We start from the raw sequence: 13,148 nt of genomic DNA, 5'->3' as shown, positions 1-13,148 counted from the left end.
AGTTAGAGTATGTTAGTTAGATTAGATTATAATTAAAAATAGAAAAGATTTTATTTCAAAAATTTCATATTTAAATTCATTTTAAGATTTTTTGTTTTCGTGTTATATGTAAATGTAGAAAGTTTTAAATACATCAAAAAGATTCTCATATATGATATAAAAAATATTTAAATTTGTTTTCTAAAAAATATAACTAGTGTTTTTTTTTTGGTTTATTTTATTTGGAAAATAATCATATTATCCAATAATATAGTGTACAAAATAATTTTTATTTTTAAATTAAGTCTGATTAGTGAGATAAAATTTAAAATAATACTTTATTTTTATTCAAATTTAAATATGAATTCATAATTGATTAACAACTCATTTTTTTAATTTCAATAACAAAAAAAATTAATTTGGTGTAAAATATTTAGTCTGAACATAAATTTCAGTCTGGTTGATTTTTATGATTTTCAACTAAGACTAAACATAAATCAATTGTCATATTTTAAGAACCAAAACTCAAGAGAAGGGAATAATATCCAATGTATAATTAGTCATAAGATAATATATTATATTATTACGTATAATATCTAATGTATATTGTTTTTTTACAAAGTTAATATATAATTTATTTAGAGTTCATTTATTATAATTTTTTTATAAATTTTGAAGAATATAAAAATAGTGATTTTATTTTTTATTATTATTTAAAAAATTATTCATAATTTTAAATTATGTAATTAACTTAATTAATAATATTTATTATTCGTTTTCTAATCGAAATAGTGTGTCCCTTTAAAATCATCCGCAATAATTTGTGTCCAATCCGGTCCAACCCGTTCGGGTAGGGTAGGGTACCCTACCCGCACCTCATATATAACACATAATTTATAAAAATCTCTCTATATAGTGAAAGAAGTAAGAGTTGAACTTACAACATCTCTTATGTAATGGCTTATAATAAGTGAACAACCACTAAACTAGTTTGTTAATTTAGTAATTTAGAGCACTAATTTTTTATTTTTTATGTTATTAATACGTATAAAATTTGAAATAATTGAATTTTATATTTACTTTAAAAAATTTTGATATTCTGCGGATAGGATAGGATAGGGTAGGGTTTAGAATTTTAGGGTGCGGGTAGGGTTAGGGTTGAGAGATTCGCAACCCGCAAATAGAATAGGGTAGAGTTTTAATAAAATTTTCAACCCGCAGGTAGGGTTAGGGTAAGGTCCAAACCCTACCCTACCCTACCCATTGCCAGCCCTAGTCGTGGGATATCTACAGAATTGGATGAGATTTCAAGCTTTCTCAAGCCAAGTAGCCAACAATCTAATCCTCTTTTCCCTCCTTATACACATGCTTTAATTACAAGTTATCTATTTAGATAACAAATTCAAAAAAAAAATATTGACTCGTTTAGGTTGATAGATTTTAAAAAAAAAAAGATAAAATTTTTATTTTAAATATCCATATATATTTGATATATAATTAGTTCATCCATTTAAATCTATAATAGACCTAAACAAATTGGATTAATAGACCAATTTGTTTGACACTCTTACTTACACAACTAACTATATCCAAAATTCAAACTATGATTTAACCAACAATATTTCGGAGCCAAAATATTTAGATTTCGGTTTACAGCTACATATAACTATGTGTTTTTTTCGCCTTCTTCATAAATAGCTTAAGGGAGGAAGGATCAGTGGAAAGCGTAAGCCTATGCCTGTGAATTAAACCTAGTTGAGATCTCGCCAACTATAATCTTCTGAAAATAATTTGTTCATGCAATCAACGTTTTTTATCTTTGTTGAAAATAATTACACACCTCCTGCAGTATTTTCTCTTTCCAAAAGATATAATGTTCAACTGTTCAAGTAATATGTAGCTATGTAAGTTAAAACATAGTGATATAAAATCATACACTAGAATTCAGTCTGGTTGATTTTTATGACTTTCAACCAAGACTGAACATAAATCAGTTGCCATATTTTAAGAACCAAAACTCAAGAGAGGGAGAATAATCAGAGAAGAAATGAGATTTTCATTTCAAAGTTTTAAGCTGCTGCATTAAAGGAATGGAGAACTTGCTCTAAAATCATTCTTTTATATGGTTCAAGAGGACTCTCTGGTTTATCAGAATGAACAATGTTAAGAAGATAGAGTTTCTTTGAGGTCACAAATGCTGCAGAAAATATCCTCTTCTTTCCTCCACGGGTACTATCAATGGTGTATTCAAATTCATAAATTTGCAAATCTCCATTTCCTGATCTTTCTGAAGCTGCAATTAATTTAGCTTCCTTTGTACTTTCCTGAAGATGAGGAGAACAATACACACAAGTTAAATGATATACAATCACATAGACATTTGATTATCCCCTAGGATCAAAGACAATTATGAACACAGAAGGAACATTTCACTATTTCAGAGAAATAAGCTTTTTGCCTTCTTACTTTAGCTGTTAAATGCAGAGCAAACTATATGTAATGGCCATTATTCCTTTGGTCATAAATACGGAAGCAATGTTTCACTAACATCTATGATCATTGCTACTTTTGATTTAATTAAATAAAGATCAACGAAGAATCTACTATGGATAAAAATAAATAATTACAGGAAGGAATACTTTAGAGGCTTAGAGCACAGGTGAGGTGCCAATAGTTTGTTATAGGAAGAGAAGGTTCTAGAGTCCATTTTACTATATAATGTAATGAATGAAACAGAGAAGACAATTTTTAGCCAATTAGTTAGTTTAGCCTTTAGTGTATCTTAGCGCTTAGTATTAGCGAAATGATGTTCACAACAGAGTCAAACTAATCCAAGGTAAATATTTCAGCTCATTATTCCTTTGCTTATGTTGTTATGGTAAAGTACAGAGAGATTCTTCTAATTAATATCATCAAGACATCAACACTTGACTCAAATTTTCCATTGGTCATAGAAACTTCCAGCAATGGAAACAAGAACCTTACCTTACGCCTTTCTGCTTGTAAAATCTTATCAGCAACAAACTCGGGGCTCCCGAAGTCTCCAAGATTTGCAAGACGAACTGGGTTCACAACAACCCCAATGTTGTTGCTCCCCATACTTGCATCTTGAAACAAAGCAGTTGCCCCAGCTTTATCAACCTATTCATTGTAAACCAAAGCAGCAAAGATTGTTACAATGTAAATGGAAAGTGTTGTAATTTGGTGGGAATAAATAACAACTTTTTATGAAATATGATGATCAGTTTCATCCAATACTATTCCATTTCCATTTCATCCAAGTTTAAATTTTATGCATTTTCAATGCAAAATTCTTCTAAATTAATATCAAATCAAACTATTGCTATATAGACAAAACAAAAAGTGGTTAACTTCTACACCTCAATCTCAACAAGAAACCAATTTGATCTATGCAACAGCACACGATTAAATGTCTGTGTAAAAGAGTTACACACTAACAGCTAGATTTTAACTGAATATTTTACCCACCTCATTCCATTTCCATTTAACTTTGTTGAATCATTTTCCAACACATCATACCAAACAGAGAGGAAAACATACGCAATTCTTCACCGTAGAAAAAGCTTATCAAAGATTAAGGTTAATAATAAATTTGAATTCTAAAAAAATGGGTAAATAATTTTACCTTAGTCCAAGAAGAGGGTATAAGAAGAGTGAAACCTTCCTTCGAATCAGTGTATCTCTGAAGCTCCAAGTCCAACTCTTGAGCCATCAACAATGCACCACTAGTGTTTGATAAATTGCTCGAAAGAAAAGTTGTGAGAAGAAGAGCAAGATTGAGCTTCCTCTTAGTAAAAAATGTTGATAGATGCAGGATGTGGTTGTTATGAGGTTCATTGTGAAGAATGCAGTTAGCAGAATTGAAAGAGGGGAATGAGAAGAAGGTTCTGGAAGAAGAGTGTTGTGAATGGTGGAGAAGAGTGAAGCAAGTTTTCAAAGCCATTGGAATTGAATTGGAAAGTCCAATGTGTTGGTCACAGGGATATGAGAACGTTAAGCGTCGTTAATCGTTATCCATACTTCATTTGGGCTAAAGGGGAAAAAAAAGGTAAGTACTTAAATTGGGCAAAAATTTAAATTGATTTTGGAGTTCATCAAGAATCAAATTTTTGACCTTTCGGATCTAGAATTCTAATACTATGTCATGATACCACTCATTCCAAAAGTTTCAGCTAATAGAAAAAGGTAACACTAATTATTATATCTTTAATACTTTCTAAATCTTCATTATATACCTTGTACAAATATTTCATTGGTTTTGTATACTTTCTCAAAAAAAATTGAACTCATTTGTTACCGCTATTTTTATTAGTAATTTCAACAAAATGTCATGTTTGAGGTTTGAAATTCCAACCGGTCATTAAATCGGTAGAATTAGATGTTCAAAAATTCAATCATATAATTCAACTAGGATTTAATTGGATTTAATAAAATAATATATTAATATATAAAAATTATTTTTTTAAAAGATTTATCTTTTTGTAATTAATTAATTTTTTATTTTTAATTAATTCTTTGTCAAACGATTTTTATGTTAAATGGAACTAATTTGATAACCAATTCTTGATTAACAGAGTGAAATAGATTAATTTTCGTTCTTTCTTTTATAATACCCGAGTTATATTTTCTTAATAAAAAAATATAATATGCTTAAGCTCTTTATGTAATATCAATACACTCCGTGTGTTGACATAATATATATTTAATATTATAATTACTTAATATACTCTTGCATATTACTATAGGTAAATTAAAAAAAAAATTGCTATTACAATTCAGCCTCCTACAAATTGTTCCACCATGAAAATTTTGAAAAATACAATAAAATCCAATAATGGTGTGTTACACAAAATTCTGGTCTATATCTAAAAAAAAAAAAATCAGCCAAAATAATTCTATAAAAAAAGTTTGGTAAGTTTAAATTATCTTATTTTTTAATGCAAAAGATTATTTTTATTTACATTATTGTATTCTTTTAGTGCATTGCACAAGTTTAAATCTAATCATCTTTGACTACAACATCCTCTTGCAAGTAGAATCATATATAAGCTGCCATAGACTTCTTGGTGCTTTTTCATCCTTCGTCTTCAGAAGACGTGCAACTTTGCAAAAACCAGCATGGTATCTTGACAAAGACAAATCACCATCCTTCACATCAACCTTAATCTCGTGCCACGTGTGTTTATTTGGTCTTGATAATGCCCACTGCATTGCCCATATGGCTAAAGGGCGCATGTAACACATAGATCTGTATCTATCATTAATGTCCCATGCTTCAGGAGTTTGGAAAGCATAACTGTTGATTCAACAGAAGAATGAACCTTCAATAACTATTTCTTAAAAAATACATAATAAAACACAGAAAACTTTATTTTGAGTTATTTTGTTGACTAATATCTGAATCAGTTTTTAAAAAATATTTGATCAAGACATTTTAATTTTTAGTTAAATTTAATTATTAAATCAGTCTTCAAATTTTAGATTACTTGTCTATATGAAAAAATTAATTTAAGAATTTTAAAAAATTTTAAAGACGGTTATGTCTTTATTAAATAATGATTGTTTAATTCTTTGTCAAAATATGACTTGAAAATTTATTCATCTAAAAAAATAAAGATTTAGAGACTAATTTGATTAAAATTTGTTGAGAATTAAAATGATGACTAAAAATTGCATTACTCTTGTGTTACATGACATAACGGACTAATCAAGAAAGAAAAAGAAAGTTAAGTTTCTTATCAAAGAAATCCGTTGGTAAAATTAAAACCTTCTGATTCTGTGGTTAAAGCTTACTTTGTTATCAACTTGAGGCTATAATTTTCCAAAAGTTTAAGTATCAAGAGGATAGAGTAATAAGGTACTATACCCAAGTCCATCCTTGGACCATGCAGCTTCATATACTCCATTTGCAGTTTGGAATGCCATGTCAATCATGTCTTCCTGGATCATTGTTGCAGCTACGGCATATGTAACCCCTGACCATATTTCTTGCGACTGCATCGATGACATGTCAACTTCTCCGTTAGGTAACATCCCATTTATAGCGCCGCGGCTTCCACCCTTAAATTTCATAACATTGTAATCATAAACCATTTGAAGCGAACTTTTAGCTTTTTTTTCTTCAACAATTGGCAAAAGACCACATGCTCTTGCATACCTGAAAAACAATAAGTAAGAAGTATTAATAAGAGGAAGTTACATATGCAAATAATTGAAGATAAAACCAAAGACTGAATTATATGCATAACAAACTCTACAACATTGTTTATATTCTTCCAGTTTTTGCTGATTTAAATTTTCTTTCTGAAGTTATGCTTATAGAATAATTCAATTGAAGTTACTGGCATATGCACATATGTTGTTAATCTAACAAACCTACTTCACAAGTTGCACCAATGGAAATAAAGCATGCAAATAAGGCATAGTTTCCAGAAAAAGAAAAACAACCATTGTCCAGCTAATTGATCAGCTTGAATGGATGAACTATTACTCCCACCACTGCTATCATAATTGAAGTATGAACCATTCCATAATTTCTCATATACACTTTTGGCTTTCTGGAACTTGAGCCAAAAATACTCCTCAGATCCCTTGTCACCAACTTCATGTGCCAAGGCTGAAGCTGCCTGAAGTGCCGCAACCCAAAGTCCACCACTATATGCACTCACACCAGATACAGACCATGTGTCATAAGTTTGATCAGGGAAGCCTTCATTCTCAATCATTCCATCGCCATCCTTGTCGAATTGGTCCATATAAGCAATTGCAATGTAAACAGCTGGCCAAACAGCTCTTGCAAACTTCTTGTCTCCGGTGGCAACTACATCCCTATAACACTGGAGAACAAATTTTGGATTCAAGTCTTTCCACCTATCTGTGTTGTGAAGATTATAGCCATTTATTTCAAACCATGGATCATTGACTCCAATATCATGAGGAACAGCACCAAGAACCTTTCTACGAACCATTCGGCCATCAACTAGAGTTTGCCTTTTTTCAGGATCATGCATCATTACTGCTGCAGCAAAGTCTCTTTGGACACTGAGTTCAAGTTTTGGAAAAAGCATGACCAGTGCAAAAGAGGAGTAAAAATGAACGTCAAAGGTATTCCACATTGGATACTCGATGCCTTCAAGATAAAGAAATTGACCAATGTTTTCTTCCCCTTCTTGAAGCAAATTTACTCCATATGCGGACTTTGATGCAGTTGGAGTGTGTATAGAGCTAAATCTTTCAAGAATGTTAATAGCAGTATCACTCTGGGGTGATAAATTTGGACTCTCTAAATCATATATGAACCCATCCAGCGAAAATTTTCTTTCCCCTAAGCTAGCTGAACTATGCACCGGACCTAAACCATCTGCAAAACAGAGAATAATGTAACAAATTGATGACCAAGACAGTCATAACTCATACCACAGAATCATAAAGAGTCTGAAGTTTTAAAGCAAATAAACATGGCTTAATTAGCTAATATATAAAACCCAAGTTTTAGAGAAATACCTGTCCAAATTGTGAACCCAGAATTCAGATAGTAAAGCTCATTCAGAAGGGTTGTAGGGTACCTGCACAACTCTGAATGCTTCAGAATTTTTAAAGTACAAGAAGAAAGTTAATAAAGAACTGAGCATTACCACTCAGGAAGTCTCTTGTCTTCAAGGATTGGTCTTTGCCAGTCTTCAATTTGAGCCTCCCATTGCCGGTGCCCTATGTCACCAATTCATAGAAGCTTTAGTAAGTTATTCATGAAATCTATTAGCAATTATAACTATGGTGCATGCTTTGGGAAATCATCTAAATTTTGACATCAAAGAAAGAACAGAAAAGAAAAGAGAAAATTTTATCCATAGTCTGGCTCTCCAAAAATAATCTATGGATATAATTCTCAATATTGAGTTTAGAAGTATTCCCAACCATACAAATACAAAATTTAATGTATCTCATCAAAGAGTATTACCGATAATAGCATCGTGCGCAATCTTTGCAGCCGCATCCCCATTAGTACCATAGAATTTAGTGTAACGCCTGTTAAGTTTCATTAGTTAAGCATAGTCTTCAGACAGGAAATTTTATACAAGTTTTCTACAGCCAACCTGTTGTAAACCCTTCCTGCCGGAAACTTGACTTCAGGGCAGTCCCATGCTAGTGAAAATGTGACGGTACGTTGAGCATCTGAAGGAATAGTAAGAGTTGCTGCAACAGCTGCTCCAATCGATGATCCTGGTTCTGAAGGCATGGCAGTTTCGGCGAAATTCAGGCGGTCAAAAGACCCATGCTAAAAAGACAAATAGTACTAATTCAGTTCAGTGAAATATAATAAGTAGATTGGTTACAGAAAGGTTAATATCATGCTGTAACCGACATCTTTCGAAGAGCTTTCTAAAGAAAATCACAGATTAGCATATTATCACCACATGAACCAAGATATTACAAGATACATCATTTTAAGAGTTCAAAAGGGGTAATTCTTTAAGCTTACAATATTCTGAAACAGTGATGCTTGACGGGACTTGAAGTCTTCAACATTGTAATTGTCATAATTGAAAAGAAGAAATTTATGACACCCAAATAAATGATAAAAGAAAATAAAGAAAAATCCAAGTGCTTGTCTTATATAATGCTTAGAAGCTAGAAGAGGATAATTGGCTTTATCCAGCAGAAGAAAACATGAGGGAACCAATAACTTAATATAACAAAGACAATGAATAAATAGTTTTCAAGTTTCAATGAAATATTGTGAAAAATTATAGGTTGTCTCTTAACCTGTTTAATTTCATTCCACATATCCTTAGCCGAGATACCCTTGTGAGCACCAGATATAACAAAGACAGGACATTCTGATATATGCACATCTTCAGTCTCCTCTGCTGCAATTGCAAATGTGACAGGAGACCGCTCATTCGTAGTCCTATCGTATCAACTAAATTAATTGATAAATTCCAAAATTATTTATCATTCAAAAGTACAGTAAGGGTTAAGGCTTTACTTGTGATGTAGAAGAACACCATGCACTCTGTCATTCACCCTAGCATGACATAATATGTATCTTGAATGTTAGAATAAAAAGCAATCAAATGGGAGATTTTCACAAAGAAGGTGAACAAGTCACAAATTTCTTACATCTTTGAATTAAAATGATCGCCGGTAAACTCAGAAAGTCCTCCAACAGAATTCTAAATGCATACATCAATTGCTTGCATTAAGTGCCCCAAGGGCCAAGGATAGGATAAAAAACTAAAACACCAATAGTGTAATAGCAATTAATAGTCACAAAAAAGTTTCACTTACAGTCCATGTGAAAAGCAAGGTAACATCTGCTGTTGTTTTTCCAAAATTATTTAACTGCAGAAATAACATTCATTGCTTATTAAGAGCAACATATGTATCAAATTCTAACTAAAAAGAAATTGAAGTGACTCTTGCCTACCCCAAAAGTGAAAACTGATGCAGGAAAGCTACTCTCCTTGTAATTATGGGGTATAATAGGTGAGATCTGACGACAAACTATTCTCAGTGCTGGGTCAGGTTCTGCATTTGGAACAAAATTATAGAAGAGATAATCAATGTAAGGGATAAGCTATTTACAATTAATATCATAGTGCACTTGGACTTTTGAAATACATTACTACCGTATTTTACCTTCATATATTGTCCAAGCCCTTGGGTACAATGCATGATATGTGGATTTGTCACCAATCAGATTCCAATCCCATGATTGAATTCCTGACACTGGGTTTTCTCTGAAGGAAATTGAAGTAAATGTTTTTCAAGAATTTAATTTACAAGAATAAGATTAACAAAATGATAAATTAGTAACTGGTAATTTACAAGGCAATCTATAAATGTTTACTTTAATATATCTGGCTTCCCTGCACATAGTACACTTGAATATTTTTCACCATTTGGACGTGAAACAAATACCTGATAGTAAGCAAAGAAATAAATTTGGTTATGAATGTCCTTTTTCTTGATAAACAAACTATTATCAACCTTAAAGTACATTGTAATTGATATTTAAGGTTCAAACAAGATTGTAACAGACATAAAGCTGGTTCCCAAACCAATATATACTATGTTCTTGCAAGATGTCCAACCTTGGACTAAGTAATTCTTAATTGTTATGGATTCATGATGTGTTCTGTTGTCAGCATCACATTATTCACTTATGCTTTCCTCTACAATTAAAGCCTCTGGGGCTTATTGTGAGGAGGCATGTCAAACATTCAAACATAATGATCAATCTTTCATGATATCTCAAGGTATAGTTATTTTTATGGGGAATGGATTCCCTCATCTGATATTTATACAAAAGCTTATTGTTGGTGAATATTGACTGTTATGAAAATGGGGCCAAGACAAGCCATGTAACTTGTAACAAGAAAAGATCAATGGTATATATAGCAGATTAAATAAACATAAAGGTAAACGATACTGTAAGATCGAGAAGATTTTGCCACTATTATCAAGATTTTACCCAGATATATATAGCAGCACTGTAATCTTTGTGATGAGATAGATTCAAGTAAACTTACTGAAAATTGATTTGCTAAAACTGGTTTATCTTCACATTTTACAGGGAATAGTTGCCAACGTTGAAATTCACCCCTGTAACTTCTTCCAATGCTTCCTGAACTGTAGAACAAATTGTTGGCAGCAAAATTTAATGCACAGAATGATTCAAACAATGTTCCGGACATACTCAAATCAAACAAATATTACAGGGCCACTAATGGCATTAACATGACTTCATTTTGTTTTAAGGCGGAAATAGTTAGAAACCAACTCTACTATACCAATCCCAACATTTTTTATGCATGTAACTAGTAAACTGCTAATGTATAAAATTTTCCCTCCCAAGCAAATATAATTTGTTAATTTGTATTGGCGACCTGATTCGTTCAATATGTAAAAGTAGAAAGATACAAATATGAAAAGGCTGATTAATGTAGAAAATTTGCAGCTTATTTTTTGGATTGAAGACCTACCCAATGCCACCTAAAGGAACACCATGACAAGATGTCACATGACGCTTAGCAAAAGGGTCCATCATCCCTTCCTGTAAGACATGCAGAAACAGAGAAAAACAGCAAGCAATTCAAGAAACATGATCAGAAAAACATTTTATTAGGACAAATCAAGATGAGATGGAACACAAAAGATGATTACCCTTCCTCTGGCTGCTTCTTCCCGGACATGGCGCCATAGCCGAAAACCTATTGGAGCCTATAAATTCAGATATCATATAAGGATTGCTATATATATATCAAAAACCATTATCCTTAACTTTTAAGTGTACTACAGCCATAAGCAGACATATTTAACCATAGAGTTTACATGTTATATACTCAATATAGAAAAGTACCAATGTATTTTAGCAGGGAATTCACATTGAAAAGCCTTGCTCTATAATAGGAATAAAGAATTCAGTAAAAACTAATACTGAAGTTTCTTTGTATGAGTTTGATGGTGAAAAAATACTCTTGACATGTTGAGCACGACTAACAATGGTTAAGTCCATGAATAAAATTATGGATGACATGATATATGTGGACAATTCACATGCATGAAAGGATTATATACATCTATTATCTCCCTAGAAGGCTTACCAGACGGATAATCTCTTTGAAAGATACGTTGAATTCTAGCGGAGTATTTCCTGCAGTATTCAATTTGCGCTGCCAGGTAAGTCCTGCAGGTTTCCCTGGGTCAACCTTACTCAAGGGATAAAACAGGTGTCAGAATCAGATACTAGAAATGATGTTTGACACAAAATCTCTAATGAAAGCTTAAATCCTTAAATATGAGAACATTTGTTCCTTGATCCAGTAGCAAAGGCAATCAAGCCTCCACTCAAAGGACTCATTGTTATTGCATCACTATGAGGTGATCTTCATAGGGAGGGATGACTATGAGGAGCCACAAACAACTCTTAGATAAGCATTCATATACCTCTACTTACCCTTTGAAGCTTTTAGAAGAGATAACCAAAAGGTTTAGTGTTTGTTTCCTCCATTCATTTAAATAAAGATAGAATTTCAGCGTAACACAAACTAAACCTATGCTAATTGATGCAGTGATGCTTCAGTTTCAGGCAAAAACAGAAAGCGTATTAGATATATAACCATTCATGTATCTAACTGCAGCAATAGTGCAAATTACGCAAGGTAGAGAACATGAAAATTCAAATGGAATGGATATGAGCTAAGTAAATTGATTGAATTCCAGGCTAAGCAGCAAGCAAAAACAAACCTTGACTTTCGAAGATTTGACCGTTCCATGTTCATCTTCTTTGACAGAACCATTTTCTACGATATTCCCTGCATCACACAACATTCCATAATTGCAGGTAGCAACCTCAGCTAAGAATTCAAGACAATAAGAACATACAACATTAAAGCTTTAACTTTTAAAAAAATAATAAAAAGTTCAACATATAGAACCTTGCATGGTTGATGATCAGCAATGCGAAATGCAAATAGCAGCTAGTGATGATCGAGAGGAGTGAACAGAACAGAACAGAGTAAAGTCAATGCAGACCTGATGAGGCTGATGATGGAAGACGAAGAATATTAGTATTAGAACGCAGTATTAATTAATAATAATTATTCTATTGTATTAATATGAATATGATTTGCGATTAAATAATATGCGTTTGTAATGAGTAAACTGTAATTGTTTGCGCAGAGGGAAGAGTTAGTTGGTAAGTGGCGTATGAATTGAAAGAGAGAATTGAGAAAATGAGATCCAATAGTTTTGGCATTTTGGGTAATAATGTTTGACCTGACGCGCGCACACACGGAAAATGGAAAAGTATTAATTAAGAGAGAAAGAGAGAGTGAGAAAGCGACTTTAAGAACAGCTGGACAAATCCTCCCCACCTGATATAGTTGGAGTTAGCCGGTGTTGTTCGTTTGGATGTCGTTATTTTACTCAATCAAATAATGAGAAAGTCTTGGAGACAGTATTTTCATTAAAATATAACCAGCATTTAGAGTTTTTTGGTAGTGTATTTGATAAATTTTTAATAATAAAAATAAAAGTACTAAAAATTTTTTTTTTGAGAAGCTGTAATTTATATAATTTTTTAAAATTTTTTTTTTAAAAAAAAAGATGTTTTTCATGTAATAAATAAATAAAAAATATTTTTA

At 32.0% G+C, this 13,148-nt stretch overlaps 2 protein-coding genes across 2 annotated transcripts; both read right to left on the bottom strand.

The window, feature by feature from the left end:
- Positions 1-1,959: 1,959 nt before the first annotated feature.
- LOC130946718 (psbP domain-containing protein 2, chloroplastic-like) lies at positions 1,960-4,031 on the bottom strand. Its single transcript, XM_057875553.1, has 3 exons — positions 3,626-4,031; positions 2,965-3,120; positions 1,960-2,303 (listed from the first exon to the last, which is right to left on the bottom strand). Exons 1-3 carry the CDS (start codon positions 3,941-3,943, stop codon positions 2,049-2,051), a joined length of 729 nt encoding a protein of 242 aa, XP_057731536.1. The 5' UTR covers positions 3,944-4,031; the 3' UTR covers positions 1,960-2,048.
- Positions 4,032-4,744: 713 nt separating this feature from the next.
- Positions 4,745-12,734, bottom strand: LOC130944495 (uncharacterized). The gene is made up of 20 exons (XM_057872837.1): positions 12,441-12,734; positions 12,250-12,317; positions 11,607-11,711; positions 11,167-11,223; positions 10,986-11,056; positions 10,533-10,632; positions 9,851-9,921; positions 9,640-9,740; positions 9,428-9,528; positions 9,289-9,342; positions 9,121-9,173; positions 8,987-9,025; positions 8,764-8,908; positions 8,094-8,275; positions 7,958-8,025; positions 7,635-7,707; positions 7,504-7,565; positions 6,448-7,360; positions 5,867-6,157; positions 4,745-5,296 (listed from the first exon to the last, which is right to left on the bottom strand). Exons 1-20 carry the CDS (start codon positions 12,445-12,447, stop codon positions 5,014-5,016), a joined length of 2,844 nt encoding a protein of 947 aa, XP_057728820.1. The 5' UTR covers positions 12,448-12,734; the 3' UTR covers positions 4,745-5,013.
- Between the last annotated feature and the right edge of the window lie 414 nt (positions 12,735-13,148).

The sequence above is a fragment of the Arachis stenosperma genome, chromosome 8 (assembly GCF_014773155.1).
Source record: "Arachis stenosperma cultivar V10309 chromosome 8, arast.V10309.gnm1.PFL2, whole genome shotgun sequence".
Classification (NCBI taxonomy): Eukaryota; Viridiplantae; Streptophyta; class Magnoliopsida; order Fabales; family Fabaceae; genus Arachis; species Arachis stenosperma.
The sequence above is the reverse complement of the archived record's forward strand: the minus strand, read 5'-3'. Positions and strand labels throughout refer to the sequence as shown.